Raw genomic sequence first — 19470 nt, forward strand, 5'->3', positions numbered from 1 at the left:
TACAAACAGTCATTGAAAGAATTCTTGCAAACTCGTGAGATTGAAGGGAATACATACATGTACATGCATATGAGTTTTGAAAAGTGGCAGGAGTCATTCTCAAATGACATTAATATACCTGTATTAAAAAATGAAAAAGGTAAAATCTTAAACGTGTATTGAGTATAAAGCTAGGTAATAATTGCATTAATTTACAGAATTTAACTTAATCTTAATAAACATGATCATGATGGTGCAGTACATCAGTTACAAATTCAAACTTATAATCGCTTAAGTTTTTCAATAACACATACATGTATATATAGTTGCTTACTTAATTATGTATGATGATAACATTAATTATTTTATTAAAACATGCAGTTCTATGAATCATTTGTACTTACACAATTGCATACTGATTATCCCATATATTACTGAACCAAAATGCCTTTTTAATCTCTCATATGTGAAATGCATTTCCAACCCCAACCAACATGACCTAGCCACAATTTCAAATTGTTAGCATCCAGGAAGTGCCAACTAGGCATGCCCAGTCAATATTGTATAATTCCTGCAATGTTCTGGCAAACATATAGCATGGTCAAAGTTTTCTGCAATCTTGCGGCAAACATATTGAATGGTCAAAGTTTTCTGTAATCTTGCGGCAAACATTCTTTATTATTTTAAACTTTCTGGCAATCTTATGGCAAACATTGATGTTTCTGCAATGTTGTCGCAAGCTTGCAGCAATGTTTGCCAGAAGTTTGCAGCTAGCGGCAAACATCAACAAACACTGTGTTATGTGTTCCTGCAAACTTTTTGTTTGCCGCAAGCTTGCAGCAAGTTTGCTGCAAGTTTGCGGCAAACAATTCAGTTTCATAAGGGTCATATATTTCAATTCTTTTTATATTTTATTATTTACTTTTGTTGAGACAAGAACTTTTCATATCGGTAGATTCATTTTTTACCTGAAAATTGGTTAAAATGTAAAAATATCACTTCCATTCATTTGATATGATTGAGCGTATGATTTTGTCATTTGATATAGAACTTACCTTGCAATGGAGTTTGTTATTTGATACAGAACTTACCGTCTAAAATTTTCCTTGTGCAATGAAGTTTGTTATTTTTGTTATTTACATTTTTTAATTAATAAATATATATACAAATAACCAAGTTCACACAATATCCTACAAACAATATGCAATATAACATAAATACCGATTGTAAATAATTGAAAATGATAACGATAACACATGAGGGGAGATAGGCAGTACAAAGAGGGGTAACTCCATTTTGTTTATCATAACTTTTTCTATGTCTTATTTTGAAAATTTTATTTAGATACAGACTAAAAAAATGTTTTTCAATCTAAATTTTAATTTGCCATTAAGATAAAACCTGGGACAGTGGTGTAACATTACAACATAAGAACGAACTATAAAAATCAGTTAATTTTTACTTGCAAGAATACAATAAAGATTCGGTCGAAAACGAAATTAAAAAAATATTATCATTCAAGGCCTAGGGTACCTCATAAAGGGTAAATTACTTTATTTATTGAAAACAAAATACCAATTATTTGAGGTTCTGCGCGCGATATTCTGTACGTAATGGAACTAGATGAAAATTGTTCTGAAATAGTAGGAATATTTGGTGCATAAATATACAGCTAGCCTACATGAGTCAAACTTAATATTTGATGCATTGTTTTATGAGAGCGTTTATCTTTCTGCAAAGCAAATTTTATCACTTGCTAAACAATCCAGCTTCAATTGTTCTTCGTCCCGATCCAATAGTTCAGAGTACTACAAATAGATGACAAATTGAATAACTATCAAACTGAATATGTATATGTGAAATACCTGCCACTGGACATTAAGCAAAAACAAATCAATTAGTCACACATGGCTGCATAGATATAAGTCTATAGATGAATTAGCGTTTCTGTGCATGTTTAAAGCTCCTGACAGTGTGTGAAAGATTTGTTGATTTCATCCACCATCACATGCACGTATTTATCCACATACATGTAATTTAATAAGATTGTAAGTCCATATTTTTAATTAAATGTACGAAATAGTGGCTGTACATTTGTGATTATATATATACAGGTGTGTTTTCTTTTTCTGTAAGTACAAATTATGCAGAGTCGATTATCTTCACCCTGGTAACCCCAATGTCACGTGTGGTCTTTATTCCACTGTCGGTCAAGCCTTTACCACAGTGGGGCGTTTGTTTGGCTGTGTGAGATGTACCGGTTATCAGGTTATCTGCATGTTGATATCGTGAAATATCAGCTGCGAGACATAATATGAAGCTTTTTGTCGAGTGAGTGTAGCGAACGAGATCAAAAAGCCTTCATATAATGTCAAGCAGCTAATATTTTACAATATCAATATGCAGATAATCTGATACTGTAAACCAACTTATTTTCGCGAGAGATTTATTTTCGCGACTTTCGCGAGCATAAAAATTACGCGAATATAAATCGTCGCGAATATGTCAATCTTTGATCTTTCCTTAATAAACTTCATCAAGTAAAATCAGATAATCGCGAAATTAAATAGCCGCGAAGTGGTCAAGAAAGAATAAAAAGCGAAATAAAGTATCCGCGAAAATAAGTTGGTTTACAGTAATCGATTTATCGGGATTTGCGTGTTTCAGAAGTGTTTTCTTTGTTTCACCAGCACACAAAAGATGACTTGATAAGTTCGGGTCAAAGTTATTAACGTCGGTTCAAACATTATGACGTCACTGCTATGTCCGGGTCAAAGTTATTAAGGGCGGTCAACGTATTTGACGTCACAAAGACATGATACGGAATAATATTAAGAGCTGAACAGAGTGATATAGACAGTGGGACGACCGATAACTATAAATATGCAACCACGTCTAGGCAAAATAATGACTTTAAGGATGTTTACTACTCTGTTTCAAAGTCACAAGCTTTTTCAAAGACTGTTATAAATTGATAGTATATAAATAACTCTAACATGACGTCCTTCAAACGCTTTGAGTACACACCCGTGGTAAAATATGAATATATTGCCAGTGCTGTTCCGATTGTACTCCCACGTCATATGCTTTTTTATGAATGAGAGACCCGACGTCATAGAACAATGACGTTAGAATGTAAGCAATTTACGGGAAAATACACGCTTGTGAATCCGAAAATCATCACAAGGAAACATACACAAATGATGCTAAAATGTGGCAAAAGCCCTTTATTGTATATCATATAAGACATATAAATAAATTATCATTCAAATTCATCCAAAACTGTCTAAATACATTATTTTAAATATTTTAAGCATGTCACTAATGCAGTTTGCTCCGTTCTTTTACGCTAGTTTATTAGTGCGTTTATTTATGGGAACGGCAAATATTTGCCTACACCTAGAGCGCTTCGATCCAAAAGAATTGCCGTATGTGTCCTATCAGAATCGAAATAATTCATGGGGGCTTGAATATATCTAGATTTTACCACGGGTTGTCCCTTTATGCCGATATTTTACCCCTCGCTATCGCTCAGGGGTAAAATATTTGTCATAAAGGGCCAACCCGTGGTAAAATCACGATATATTCAAGCCCCCATGAATTATTTCTTAAGTTTAAAACGTATTTTAAAAAGTAGATTTTTTTTGGGTCTGTGTGCTTGTTTTTGAGATAAACAAGGATAAAGACATTGATAATTTGGCGGGAAATGATTCTTTCTACATTTTTCCTACTATTAACATTGGCAGCATTTTTTTTCTTCAAAGACTGTGAAATAATAACAAGGATTTTTTTAGATTTACAAAAATGACGTTTATATCTTTTGTCTATCTAATGAGTCAATCCTTTTTCAGCTGATTTTTTATAGTTCGTTCTTATGTTGTACTGTTTTACCACTGTCCCATGTTAGGGGGATGGTTGGGAACCCGCTAACATGTTTAACCCCGACACATTATTTAAGTATGTGCCTGTCCCAAGTCAGGAGCCTGCAATTCAGTGGTTGTCGTTTGTTTATGTGTTACATATTTGTTTTTCGTTAATTTTTTTTACATAAATAAGGCCGTTAGTTTTCTCGTTTGAATTGTTTTACATTGTCTTATCGGGGCCTTTTATAGCTGACTATGCGGTATGGGCTTTGCTCATTGTTGAAGTCCGTAAGTTTACCTATAGTTGTTAATGTTTGTGTCATTTTGATCTTTTGTGGATAGTTGTCTCATTGGGAATCATACCACATCTTCTTTTTTTATATTTTAAAACTATATGTAATAAAATCATGAAAAGAAAATATGGACACTAGATGGATAAAACTAGAGGATTTCGAATATCTAACTAATATTCAAAAACAAGAAGAGCGAAATATGATCGTGTGGAGAGCAATTCATTGCACGTTAAGAACCTTTACAATAACCTTTTAGATGTCCTGTGGCAGGTGGAAATTTCAGTCTCTATCAAATATATTCACTCTTCCCGATGACTCATCAACTTTTCCTCCTTTATCTAGATCGATATCTATTAAAGAAACTACCTATTGCATCTATTTATAGTTTGTTCTTGTACTGCCCATGCATGAAAAAGAGATGTACACAGTAACAAGCTGTATTTTATCACGTGAAGTTTTATAACTCTTTGATTTTTCTGTAATGTGTAAAGTGATTAAGATCATTCTCGTTACATTTAGGAAAAATAATTAGTACTATTCAAATTATATATCTTATCAATACTATTTTGATAGAAAAAAAAAATACAGCAGCTCTTAAGCTTTGAAACAAAAGAATCACAGTTTTGCTTTTAATCATTGATGCCTGAGATCAAGAAATCTGCAGAGGGTTTCACATGAGACGGTGAGTAGGTTCAGTAAGACCCCTTTTTTTGCCCCAAAATATAGCAGTTTTAGAAAATTGTAATAATGCAATCTTTAAGCAATATTTTGGAAAGTAAAATGCTTCTGCTACATAAATATGAGCTGTTTTTGACATTACAATGCACAAATATTGCGAGATAGCATCATTAAGTCATGCTAATTTACTGAAATCTTTAAATTTTTAACATTTTGGTTAATTTCTAGACGGTTTCCGTCTAAAATGAAAGTGGACACATTCATGTCCAGTCATAATATTGAAATGTAAATTGTATTTGATGATTATACAAAACATATATAAAGGTTGAGGATGAACACGGATGCGGCCACTTTCAGTTTTGACAAAAACCATCTGAAAAGGGACATGTTTTGGCATTTTTGATAGATTTTTCATATTTAAACTTGAATCAGAGCGCTTTTAATTATGATTAAATCAGTTTAAATCTTTCACATAAACTAATCGAATCAATTGAAATAGACACTTAAGTGTTTTTAAAAAAAGTGTCCAAAAACTTTCGTTAGATGAACCTGAATTTTGAGGTCAAAATCGGCCCTTACTGGACCTACTCTTTTTATAGTAATCTCATAACTACACTGTAGTTCCCCTTAAATAATAACAACACTTATAAATTTATGTTTATAAATGTCTGACTTTTAAACTTATCAATTAATACTTTTTCCATTTGATGGCGTTGGAATTTGACTCCTCTTTGGTCTGATTGACACATTCTCCATTTGTATTCTCAATTCTATTGTAATTTTATTTTCAAAAATTTAAGAATAACGACAACATAAAAAATAAATAGTTGATACTTCATAAGTGTGAATAATACAAATATTAAACAATAAAAGTTCGAATATCCCCCGCGTTGCACTTATAAATATATATTTCCAAGGGGCATACATAGTTATCAAAGGTACCAGGATTATAATTTAGTACGCCAGACGCGCGTTTCGTCTACATAAGACTTATCAGTGACGCTCATATCAAAATAGTTATAAACCAAACAAACATAACTCTTTAAAAAAGTCAATCTCCTACTACATGTATATAAGCGCTAAAGAATCAATTTTCCATAAATTTAATATTTCCAAGGGGCATTACTATTTAAAAAATGTCAATCAGTCACCACTTTAAAACCTGTCCAAGATGTTGCTTATATAAACCTTATATTATATTGTCCTTGGAGTCTGATACATTTTTTGTTAGTACATTCACAAAATGTACACATAAATGTATAGGACTTTTCATAATTAAAAGTTTTTTTTTATGTCATCTGCATTTCTCACTTATTTTGATCTAAAGGGTAACCATATTTGGTATATGCATTGGGTTCAATAACTTGCAATGTCTACTTGTCCATCAGTGATCAAGGTTTGATTTACGTAATGAGGGGCGGATAACTGATTGTAAAATGTAGAATAGAATCTGTCGCCAAGCGGAGCAAGTCTGCAAAAGTTTAAGGACCTCGTTTTGGTTTTAATACATAAAACAAGTGTAAAATGCACTAATGTAAACTCCAAAGGACAATTCAAAACACAACGTCTCTTAACAATTGGCAAAATCAAAAGTTGAAATACATCAAACAAATATAAAATTTCCAAATAACAAATTTAATGTTCAAGCCAAATTATAGAAATGTAACTTAGGCGAGGAGCGTAAAGGGGAGGTATCTGCACGGAAGAACGCGAAATAAAATTGCCATTTCACGACGACGAATAATTAAAAATTTCTTGCACTTTTTAACAAAAATGTAAAAATATCCGACTTGTCACAATTAAAAGAAGTTTTGTTTAGATGTCATTTGCATTTCTTTTTACGAAACATGGAGAACAACTAACCTTTTCATGGCAAAACACGTTGCACGAAAATAACCCTTTACCACCCTCTTGGGTTGATAAAATAAAATTACACAATTTCAGTGAAAGTTCCTGAATGTTCACATTTGATTGGGATATAATGGGCATTTCTTCGCGGAGTAGTTTTAAAATTGTTAATTTTTCGGCATCTTGGCGGGAATGTCTAATCCACAATAAGACTTACAACTATTTTCATTGAGAAGATTAGCTATCAAAATGAAAACTATAAAATATCACCCTTAGATCTTTTAAAGTAATTGTAAATGGTTATTCCCCAATACCACTAAAGGCACTACCTTTAAAATCTGGCACGAATTGTACACGTGAGATCGAGCCCCCCCCCCCCCCCCCACAAAAAAAGGACAGGGACAGGACGTTTTTCCATATTAGACATTGAACAAGATATTGATACTATTAATCAGTTTTCTGGCAAAAATTGTACCTGTTAGAGCGTTTACAAGACTTTACAGACGAACGGAGGGACGGACAGAAACCTTGACGGACGCCTGGTAATTTATGTCCCTGCGACGCCATACGCGGGGTAAGATAAAAGTCTTCCTATTTACGAAGGTAATTCATTTAACAATGACATGTTAATCTTATAAGAAACCTCCAAAAACTATTTAACAAATTGAAAGGGAAAACAAACAAAACATACCAACAAACTTATAAAAAAATACAGTATTATAAAGCACATTATTTATTATTCATTCAATAAAAGAAGAAAAAAAATATATTAGATTCAGGTATCTTTATTCTATACAGTTAAAATAGTCTAACCATTTGATCATGTATTGATACATGAAAAGGTCCTGATGTTGTCGCCCTACATTTGTAAGACATAATTATACAGATACAATACCAGCAGTAAAATGTATTAGATAAAAAATCAGGTGCTTGACCACTCATACATTTAAACACTAAGACAGTTTTAAAATATTGTATCGTAAATATGGTCATTCATTCAAGCTTTTTAAAGTTGAGGGAAAAAAGAAACAGATAAAATGTATAAAAGTCTTACATGCTGTGTGCTTAGCAAAGAACCAGCAAAACTAGTTCTCAAGTATTTTCTTTGAGCATACCGGAAATAGAACAAACGACCTCCCGTACATCATGTACAAGTGTAATTTTTTCTAAAAAAAACCAAACAATTACGAATTCGAAAGAAAATTCACTGCATCTAACATTGTGTTTTAATCTTATGCACTATAAACAAAAACAAATATCCCAACAATGAAAAACAAAATGATACATAGTCTAAAAACGAGACCACTAAGGCTAAATTTATTTGCAGCAGGTGAGCAGTGTACATTAATTTCTTTTTTTTAACTATAGTTTAGATATATACCCTGGTGATAATGAAAAAAAAATACCATCAGAAACATGAATCTGAACATAATTTAACAATATCCAAAAATATAAAATCTAAAAAAACCTTAAGTAATTACTGATGTGCTCCTCTTCGCTAGGCAAGGATGACGATCCAGTCCCCATGGAGATAAAATGAGTGGGTCGTTACCCTTGGCAAGTGAAGAGTAAAATTACAAAAATACTGAACTCAGAGGAAAATCTAATCGAAAAGTCCACAATCACATGGCAAAATCTAATGACAAAACACATCAAAAACTAATGGACAAGAACTGTCATATTCCTGACTTGGTACAGGCATTATCAAGGGTAGAAAATGGTGGATTAAACCTTGTTTTATAGCGCTAAACCTCTCATTTAAAGATGTGATTTACTTTACAACATACACTCGTTATAATAGACAAATGTCTGAAAATTAAATAATATACATTATTTTTATTCATCAACAGGTGTTCATATAAATTAAGTATTACAAGGTATCAACACCAAAACGTAACCACTAAGGCATGTAAGTCTTTCGTCATCATTTAACATTATATTAAAATAAAAATGACCTCAAACATATCGAAATTGAAAAGGAATGTAAGTAAAGACAATAAGGTTTTTTCTTTATATTATGTTCATGTCTGGATACAGTTACTTTGAAAGAGACATAAAGTGTTACATATGTCTGTCTGACTGCCGTTCAGTGAATACTTCAAAAAATAAAAAAAAACATTTGTACAAAGACTTAAAAGTTTAACCTGATGATTTGTGGTTGTTGATATATAAATGGATAGTGATGACTGCAAGTAAAAGTTTTCGATCTGTTCTGCCGGTTGACTTTTTTTAAATATACTTCTCTGCCAAGTTGTGCAATCCTTTTAAGTCGGAAGCGGTATTTCAGTGCACTACAAATGCTGATTTTCAGATTATTTAGATTTCGTACATGTTAACGACACTTCACCATAAGGCTGTAGGGAAGGTATTTATGTTGTATAACCGAAATTTCTTATTCAATTAAAAAACAGCTGAAATATGTTTCCTCCTGTTTTTCTAAACGTTATGTTCGCAATTATGCTGAAAACTATATTACTGTATATTCCAGTCACAATGATAAATTTTTACCATGACCTCTTCCTTAAAATTTACAACTTCACTTCAGAATCAGGCATCATTCTCTGATGGATATTCTTAATGTATAGTAACCACTTCCTCAGGTCATCCTGCACATCTATATCCAACATGTATTGTGGTGGCCCAGTCATGGATTTTAATACAGTGTCTACGTCGAACATGTTTATATCCTGTATATAGTGCCACATTAAAGCTACACACTTCAATTGCAGTTTAGTTACCATATCCGTAGGAATACACGCCTCAAGAAATGCCGATTTAATGTCAAGTTCTTTATGGTCAACATTATCGAATATCCACTGTAATAGTTTCACGTGTCCATTTTTGCATACTTCAATTAAAAGATTGCGCATGTCAACGTTCCTGCAATATCCTTGCTCAAGAAAGTATAGTATTACATCATATCTTTTTTTGTCCAATAATCCATTTAGAACGTCGGATGAACTATATGATTTTTCTTGTAACTTTTGAAACAGAAAATCTATAACGCAGAGGCTTTGTTCAGAATTCTGTATATATTCGTGTGGATGTAAACATGCATCAACGAAAGCTGTCAATATGTCCAGCTGTTCATTGGGTACTATAAGAAATATATACTTCAAAAGGTTAAATTTTCCTTGTCGACAACAAGAAATTAAAACTTTATTAATGGCATTTTGGTTATGCGAAAATTTCAGAAGAACCCATTTCATAGCATTGTCACTGACATAATTCTCACATACTGAATTGACTATTCTTCTTATGTTTACAGCAGCATCATTAGTTTCTTCCAACAGGTAATCACAAACATATGACGTTTCAAGATTATTCACAGTGCATGCATTAATTACTGCTTCATTGATGTCCAATGAATGGAAATATTCGTTTAGCATGTAAATAGTTTCAAGTTGAGAATCTCTACATGCTTCATTCAAAATGTGTTGCTTATCAAGTAAATAGCATTTCTCATTTTCCAGAAACCAATTCACAACATAATAATGTTTGTGTTTAAGGCATTTGTTAACCATTTCATTTTTATCGTCTATACTTAGAAAATCTAAACATTTTTTCAGTATAGAAATAACCAATTCAAAAAAATCATCACTTACTTCCCAAATTTGATATTCCGCATGACCTAATAACTTTGATAGACCTAATTTTAAGTTAAAAGGTTTAACTTGAAAATTTTCAATTACCCACTTCACCATGCTTATCTTTCTGATATCATATCTATAAGTTGACATGGCATCACATGCTAGCATGAATAATTTACCTTCATTAAAATCCAATGATGTTTTTACATAAGCATTAAGTATCCACTTTGATACATCAGTTCTGCCATCTTTACATGCTAACATTAATACTTTAATTGCATCAATGGAAACATATGAATTGCAGTTTTCACGAATCCATATAATTAACTCAAAGCATCTTTTGTCGTATGCCGTAACTACAATTTCCTCCATTTTCAATTTTTCCTTATCTTCTGTACAGTTCCAGATAATGCTAACTATTTGCAATATTTCAGTAGAGCATACAACAGAGAAGTGTTCAGTTACGGATTTTAAAACTTCATTTGTATCTAAATTAGCTATTTTAGTATTATTAATTATGCATTCTAATATGCTAGTGTTTTTATCCTCTAAGGCTGAATTCAAAATGCAATGCACATCCAACAGATTTATATCAATGTTCAAAACAAGCCATTCTATTATTTTGAACTGTTTAGACCAAAATGCCTGTCGACATACCACTTTTAAATCAAATTGTTCATATCCATATTTTCCAACTATAAATTTTACTATTTCCAAATTTTTAACTTCATTATATGAATCAAGACAGCTCCAAAAATTTGTCGTTTGTCCAATACATGCTGACATAAGAGCCGACTGAATGTTAGCGTTGTCGCTTGCTTTCAAAATTAGTTTTGTGATGTAAAAATGTGCCTCTCTGCATGCCAAAGTCAACATCGCTTCATTATTTATACAAAATGGTAGTATAGCTTTACACACATAATCAGGAACATCTGGTTTCTGTAAGATTGCAAAAACAATACAATGTATTTCAGGGGAGGTGATATCAATTTTTGGAAGAAGAAATTTAAAACAATCTTCATTAAAATTAAAATTTGAAGAAAATTCTGGGTCATTTTCTTCACCAGTTTCATACAGACAATGTTCAAGACATGAAATGGCATCAAATGTTGCACATCTGGATGCAAGATACTGAACGGTATCAAACATTTGACACTGGCAAGCTGTTTTTAATATGAAATCAGTATTTACTAATTCCTTGTCTTCAAATCTTTCTATCAACCATTTTAATGGCTTATGAGATAAAGATGTCAATCCTTTCACCCAATCCGTACTATAAAATGTCTTTAAAAGCAAACTAACGTCGAATGGAATTTTATTGTACATTGAAAGTAAGTACTCCAACACAGGTTCATTAAATGCTTCATATGCTTTCCATATACAAAACATAAGAAAAACACAATGATCATCATTGTAACTATAACCAGATGTAAAGCTATATGAAGGTATTAATCCCAGAGTGGTTAGATTTATACCTTGATCAAGTAAAACAGTTATCTTGTTACCGTCTATTGAATGTAACGTTGCTCTTACACAACTTACATCTTTTGTTGAACATATTTCATATAGAGATGTGATCAACGCAGCTTTCATGTAATCGATTGCGGCATAGTTATTTTCTGCTTCAATTATTTGATTACACTTTTGTAATATTAAGTTATATACCTTAAACTGTCTCGTTGTTTGGGCAATCGAAATAAGCAAATTAGCAAGGAAAACGGGTTTCCTCTTCAAATTTTCATCACAACTATCAACTTCATACACCATTGATTTAAATAAATATTCAAAAGCTGTCATGAATTTTTTTAAATGGCCACCTCTTTTATCTTCAAACGCTTGCAGTAAATAAGTCAGAAGAATGGTCGTTTTTTGTTGAAATACTTCTGTATCTATTACTTCAGCTAGAAAACAATTGCCATATCTATCACAAAAAGAATTTTCAATTTTTGCAAAATACATATCCACTAATCGATAGGCCAATAGTTTATAACTGCTAGGTGGAATTTTCAATACAACTTCTCCCTCTTTTTCTATGTATTCATCTGATTTGACCATTTTCAGGAAAAATGACCAGCTTAGTAAAGGTATGATATTTTTCATATTTTCTTCATCGATCTGTGCAAAAGATAAAATAACACTCTCCTGAAGTGTTGGATGATGGAATCGGTATGACCTTTCATTTGGCTTAGTCACTAAATAGCTTCCCTTCAGTTCAGTAACTGCGTCTGGTATGTCGCATTTTTTAAGTTTGATGGTCTTCCCATATATTGCATCAATTATTTTTTCAACTTGCCCTCTATCCCAGCCCTCATCAGAGTAAATGCAGTTTTCATTTATTGCTGTGTACACCATAACTGCATACTGAATCATATACTTCCAATGATCTTTACCCTTGCATCTTATTTCATTCATTTCTTCTAGCATAGCCTCTGTTGGTCTGTCAAAAAATTTACTTCCAAGCTGAAAATATATTTCATTATTTACAAACTGATAAATTGCTAATGGATACCCTTTGATGGGACTTTCATTTGTTATTTTCCAAACTTCATCTTTCTTTAAAATTGTAACACCATTGCAGTCGACAAAGCCTGCATTCACTACAAAGTCAGATTGACGAACAATGTTCATGTATTTTTCGAGAACACAGGCTTTCTCATTCCAGTTAAGTTTATATCTGTCAGAACTTAAATCAATACAGTCAAATTTAAATAACCTATGGCTATCAAAAACCTCCTGACACCGACCTTTTACTGTATCTCTAATTGTTATAATGACTTTAATATTTCCTTTGCATACATGCGCGTAAACCTTGTCAATAATTGGTGCATCCTTTTCTCTGCTATAAATACAATTTGTTTCACCAAAAATATCGTCCAGTAAAACCACCACATTATCATCTCTGCTGACCATATCTTCCCACTCGTCCAATGTATTCAGTTTAATGCAATTATATAATATGCCGTTAGTACAAAACATATGTAGAATATGGCGACTGATCCGACTTTTTCCTGTACCTGCATATCCAGTTATCAACAAGACTCCATTTTGTTTCAGCAGAGATACGCCATCTGCTACAGCTTTGGTGATAACAAATGTATCCTCTCTTAAATCCTCCGCAATAAGAGCTTTCGTGTCATCTAAAACAAAGTAAAAATATTCAACTATCAACGTGAAAACTGTATGTTGATTAAACATCAATTAAATAACCTTAGTGAGCGCGCTGACATACTCCACGCCCCTACATTGTCACTGGACAAATAAAATAACTGTAAGAAAAAAGATTCAATCATAATTTCCTGTCGATAGTCGATATGCACATCTACAGAGTAAACATTTATATACTGTATTAAGTCATACATGTCACAAATTTTTGTTCCTTCTTTCACAACATCTTTGTAGCTTTTAACAATTTCATTTGTATTGATAGAAATATTTAGTGAGGAAAGATTTGTGTTGTCAAACAATTCAATCAGGCCTTTTGAAGAATTTGAAATATATCTTCAACATGATGAAGCAATTATACTATGAAACGTTTTCGTAGTTTTTATAGTTGACAATGTTCATCTGTGTACGAGGAAAGGCCACAAAATGTGTTTAATACATAACTATCGAAACAAATTGTTGATGAGACTCGCGAATTTGAAGATAAGCATTATAGTGTATGGGCATGCATAGCCCTTCTTAAATGGTTGTCCTAAAGAAAAACAATATGCAAAAAGTAAAATCACAACAGTACTTCGAGGATAATTAAAAAAGAAAAGTCACCGATCGAATGTCAAAATCGAAAGCTAAAAGACACCAAACAAATACATAACTGTCATATTCCTGACTTGTAGAAAATTGTGGATTTGACCTGGGTTTATAACTAACTAAGCCTATTTACAGTCGCATCAAATTCCATTATATAGATAACGAGATGTGAACAAAACAAACAGACATAATTGGTAAAAATGTAAAAATTAGTGGCACAGCAGTCAATATTATGTTCTAATCCTAATCACTTTAAAACACACAAATATGTAACAAAGAAGCACAAAACGGCATTTAGACAGACACACTAGCAAAGACAAGAATACAAAAAAAAAAAAATCAATACAATTAGCAGATTATTGCCATCAGCTCTTTAGAAGCATGTTTGCACGGTCTTAATTCTTTAGATCTATACCAGTATATAGTCGCCTGATTAATCAGTTTATCAATTGTGACATTTTTACTGTGAAAGAATTCGTATTCAACACACTGGGTCTCGCCACTCTTGGAATTTGTGCAATTCGCTCGACTATAGTTTGTTTCCCTTTGTCTTCTTTTCTAAATCAATTTAAGCGATTGTAAAAAGTTAAACTACCATCGCATGTATTCCGCAAATTTTCCTCTTTATAACACAACGTCTATCAGAAAGATTTCTATTGATGAACGCATGTTTCATATTTATAGGTGCAAAGGTTTGCGCCAATCTAACTAGATATAAGAAGATGCAGTATGAGTGTCATTGAGACAACTATCCCACCAATCAAATTTATAAAAGTAAACCATTATTGGTCAAAATAAGGCCTTCAACACGGAGTCTTGGCTCATGAACATGTGCTTAATTTAAATGTTATATTTTTTTTGTGACATCGATACATGTCTTGTCCAAATACGTTTTTGAAGGAACCAGTTGGCAGAAAATAATGGTGTCATTCTCATAGAATTGTTTAATATTAGGCAGATAACGTCAAAGTCAGTTTTAAATGTTGTACAAATTGATAAACAAACAAATGACTGTCAGATTTAAATCAAAATAATTGATAATGTTTAAAAGAAAATAGTTACCCTCAAGTCTTTTACGTTTTCTTCCTTCTGAAAATATTCAAGAGTTTTGTAATTAATAACGTGTTTACTACATGTATCTATTGATTTGAGTATAGACAATTAAAATGAGATTTACACACTAATTAAGAAGATTCGAATATTTTTTTGTCTTTTGATACAAATTGATAACTGATCCGAAAAAATATAATGTGTACAGTACAACAGGTAAAATGTATTTATTTGTGACACATTATATGTATTATTATATGATTTATTGTGTACAGTACAAATAACAGATGTGTTGGTCCTTGACACATCTGATAATTGTTCTTAACAGAATGTCGGGTACAGGCTATAGAAAATAGAATGTTTATCCTTGTCACATCATGATAAGTGTTTGTGTAAATATATGCAACAATAAAACTTCACCACCTCTATTATTATTACGCAGTAAAAATTTCCAGTGTTTGAAATGAGTCAACATTTTGACATAACCTTTCTGAATTAATAAGTTTTGTAAAAATAAGTATTTTCAAATCATAAAGGAAATGTTGCAAAAAATTATTTGATTTTCAGTTCTTAATCAAATATTGTGTTATGACAAACTTGAAATTGACTTTCTCATGGTTTTCATATTTTAACATTCTTTGTTGAATTCTCCACTATCGCCGACAAATTCCAATAAATTGAAAAAAAATCACTCAACTCATTTCAAGATTATGATAAACATACATTTGTATATCATAATTTCACAAACTTGTTGCAAACCCAAGATATATATTTATGTTAAGATTGTGTACGTATCGTACAACATGATGTGTTTATCTTTGAAGAAGGAAGGCAACTGTTGGTAATAATAGAAGGTTACTGTTTATTTAAAGGGGTGTGTTTATACAAGCTTGATATACAAGAAATGGTATTTTATTTACAGATTCATTGGAACACAACAGAGAGCAGGATATGTTTATTTATTATTTAGTATGAAATTGTTCCTCACATTTTATTCCTTCCAGCTCCAAGAGCAAGTAGTGTTTATCCTTGACACATCATCATAATTGCTGTAACCAATATATACTTTTTTAGCCCTAGGGACAGAATTTGTTTACCCTTGACACATATAGAAGTTATAGTAGTAATAGTAGTTTACAAACTATATCATGGGTACATAATATAGAGCAAAATGTTATTATCATTGCCACAGCATGGCAACTTTTTTAACACTACAGTGGAGAATGTGCATCTATGATCAATCATTATTACTACTCCCAACAGTATGATGTCTACATCGTCGAGATTAAAATGTTTATCAATGACACAACGCGACGATCGTTCTGTCCAATATAGTTGTTCGAGAAAAGAGTCTTACCTGATGAATGATCAGTAACAGATTGTGTTATCTTTATATCATCAATGTCTTTCAAACATGTTGCCATCATTTCACCTTGCCCGGCAATTGTTTCACGTTGCTTTACCATCTGTTCATCCTGCTTTGTCACCTGTTCATCTAGCTTTGTCATATGTGCACCTTGTTCAGCCAACTGTCCATCCTGTTCTCTCAACCGTACATCAATTTCATTAAACTTGATGTCATATTTACATTCTATTCTTGATAACTTCAGTGTAAAATTATCCAAGAGTTTCTCATTTTTCGTAACCTTTTTTTGAATTGTTTCTATTTCTTTCCTACATTCTTCAATCTTTTCTATACAAACCTCTTTTGTTCTGTGAATATCAGAAATTTCAGTTGCAATTCGTTGTGCATTTACTTCCCCTTGCTGAAGAGAATCGTTAAGCTGTTGATTCTTAATATCCTGCTCTACATGTATAGTCGTTTGGATGTTAATTGCTGATTGGAGATTATTTAACATGCTAGTGTGCTCCACTTGTGACATCTGAAGGTTGTGAAGCGAGTTTAAAATATTTATTAGTGATTTGTCCAAGACAATGTGTCGTGCAGATTGTGCTTCCCTCAAAAGTGATGGTCCGCCAAGACGTCCAATGGTCTATAAATAAGAATACTAAATTATTATAACATAGTAAAAGTACGTTAACAAGTCAATAAACCATTCGAAAGTTATTGATGTTTAAATCTAAACCTGAAATGTAGTTCTAGTAAATTCCATAAAAACGAATACTGTTGATTCTTCATATTTTTGGTAGAATTTGGCATGTTTGTGGATAGATATGACGAAAGTTTAATGAGGTCACTTACGATTCCTAAAGGTTTTTACGCAGAGTTTACGTATTATTGTTGAGTAAAGCTTTCTAAAATTGCAATAATTAATCTCGAAGTTTTGTTTATTGTTCAACAATAGCAATAATAAATTTTTGCCATATATGGGCATTTTTTGGGGGTAAATACGCCGGACGCGCGTTTCGTCTACAAAAGACTCATCAGTGACGCTCGAATTCCAAAAAATTAAAAAGGCCAAATAAAGTACGAAGTGGAAGTGCACTGAGGACAAAAATTCCTAAAAAAGCTAAGGTTATCTATTCCTGAAGTAGAAAAGCCCTAGTATTTCAAAAATTCTAAAGTTTTGTAAACAGTTAATTTATAAATATGACCATATCAATGATAATTCATGTCAGCACAGAAATACTGACTACTGGGCTGATGATACTCTCGGGGAATTAAAACACAAATTGATTCTAAATCAAAAATATATTGTACACTGTATACACTTCTACAATATTAGTCATTAATTATTGCATTTGTATGTAATGTACAAGTCTCATTAACAGGTGGACAGCCAGCCAAGAACGGTTGATTCGTATGCCACTTCCCGTCAAATTAACTTTGTTTGCCGTCTATGTAGCTATTATTTATCAAGACTTTAATACTTACACATTCTAGTTCTCCCCAGCCTATACTGAAATCTGTCTGAGTTAATTTTCCATCGTCGTGATGAGCTAACATGTTCCTGTACCACTTAACTCTGGCAAGGTCTGCTTCTGTACTGGTATCACCTGGATGTGGTAAGTTATCCCAACCTGTTATAGGGGCATTCTCACGTGGTGCCAGGTTTCGTAAAAGGCAAACTATTAGTGTTGTATCAAAGTCGTCTGATCTAACATTACTTGCTGTAACATATTATTAGATATGTTTAATGTTAAGGAAGTTCGCTTTTCATGTTTTGGAATTTTTGTCAGATTTTCGGAATTCTCTGGTTTTATTCATTTTAATGCCTTTAAAAAATTTCGCCATTGACACCTATTTTTTTTTTAGAAATCTTTTACATGTATGATGATTATCCAGCTGTAAATGTTTTATAAATTTTTAATTATTTTTTTTATAGTTTTTGAGAACTTAAACTTGTCAATAATAAAGCTAAGAAAAGTCAAGAAAGAATACTTTCCCGTCAAATTTTCAATGGCTAATATCGCAATAACAAGCACATTGACCTATATATGTATATAATTTTGCTCTTTTGATTCCTTCAATGATCCCCTATCAATATAAACTAGTCTTTGAAAGTTGATTATTTTGAAAATGAGAGGAGAACTCCCTTAATATACAGTATATGTGGTAAACTAAATGTTCTTGTATATGTGTATGTGTAATTTTGTAACCATGAACCGGTCTTGTATTTTTCTATGCTCTTCTTAGAATTATTCAGTGATATATGCCAGGTTTACTATATTAGTTTATCAAAACCTTTTACAAAAATCCGTATAGATCAGGCCATTATTTGTGTAATTCAAACTTTGGCTGATGTACTAGTCTTTGTTTGCCTATCATCCAGTCGCAAATATTTCATGTATTACCGTAAGTCCACACATAACTGCCAATGTACGTGTACTTTGTTTGTCTTTCTAACAGAATTTTACCAAATATAATGGTATTTTTGACGACTATAGGTTACCCCCAACATATTTTTCTTGGTGGGTTATCACCAAAGATAACCAACGAAATGTCAACTTACCAGGACTTGGATATAATGTCTGCATTTGAGGTGTTGTTATGAACCGAAGTCCTTTCAAAGATGCAGAGCTATTTGCAAGTTCATTGGCAAGTCCAGCTGGTGGATGGACCGAATTGAAATATACTCTGACAGCCTTTGTAGCAACATTCAAATTCAGGTAGTAAAATCTTAGGAAGAATGACTCTTCTTCTGATAGACTCATGTTGATTCCTCAAGTAGTGGTATTGCCTTAATTTTGTATCTTTGTTCTCTTTATACTAAAATAACTGGCTACACAGCTGTCCTCTAAACGCACTTTAGCCACACCGATGTCAAATATCAAGTTACATCCTGTCTACCGCCTAAAGATCTGCAATAAAAATAACTACAATTAAAATTTTAGGTCACATATTTGATTTCATTTCATATGAGGAGCATTCAAAATTTGATAAATCCGTGAAAAGCCTACACATGTTTTTGTTATATATTTTTCAAGATTAAACGCGATGCTGAACTTACAATATAA

The 19470-nt window shown here is 32.2% G+C and overlaps 1 protein-coding gene across 1 annotated transcript in view; it reads right to left on the bottom strand.

Moving 5' to 3' along the window:
* The window catches only part of LOC143074200 (uncharacterized), a 72696-nt gene that overhangs the window by 35727 nt on the left and 17499 nt on the right, over positions 1-19470 (bottom strand). Inside the window, exon 6 of the mRNA XM_076249750.1 lies at positions 12642-12711. Coding sequence (XP_076105865.1) covers positions 12642-12711 — 70 coding nt within the window. The remainder of the gene's footprint in view (positions 1-12641; positions 12712-19470) is intronic.

Source organism: Mytilus galloprovincialis, chromosome 5 (genome assembly GCF_965363235.1).
Source record: "Mytilus galloprovincialis chromosome 5, xbMytGall1.hap1.1, whole genome shotgun sequence".
In the NCBI taxonomy this organism is placed as follows: domain Eukaryota; kingdom Metazoa; phylum Mollusca; class Bivalvia; order Mytilida; family Mytilidae; genus Mytilus; species Mytilus galloprovincialis.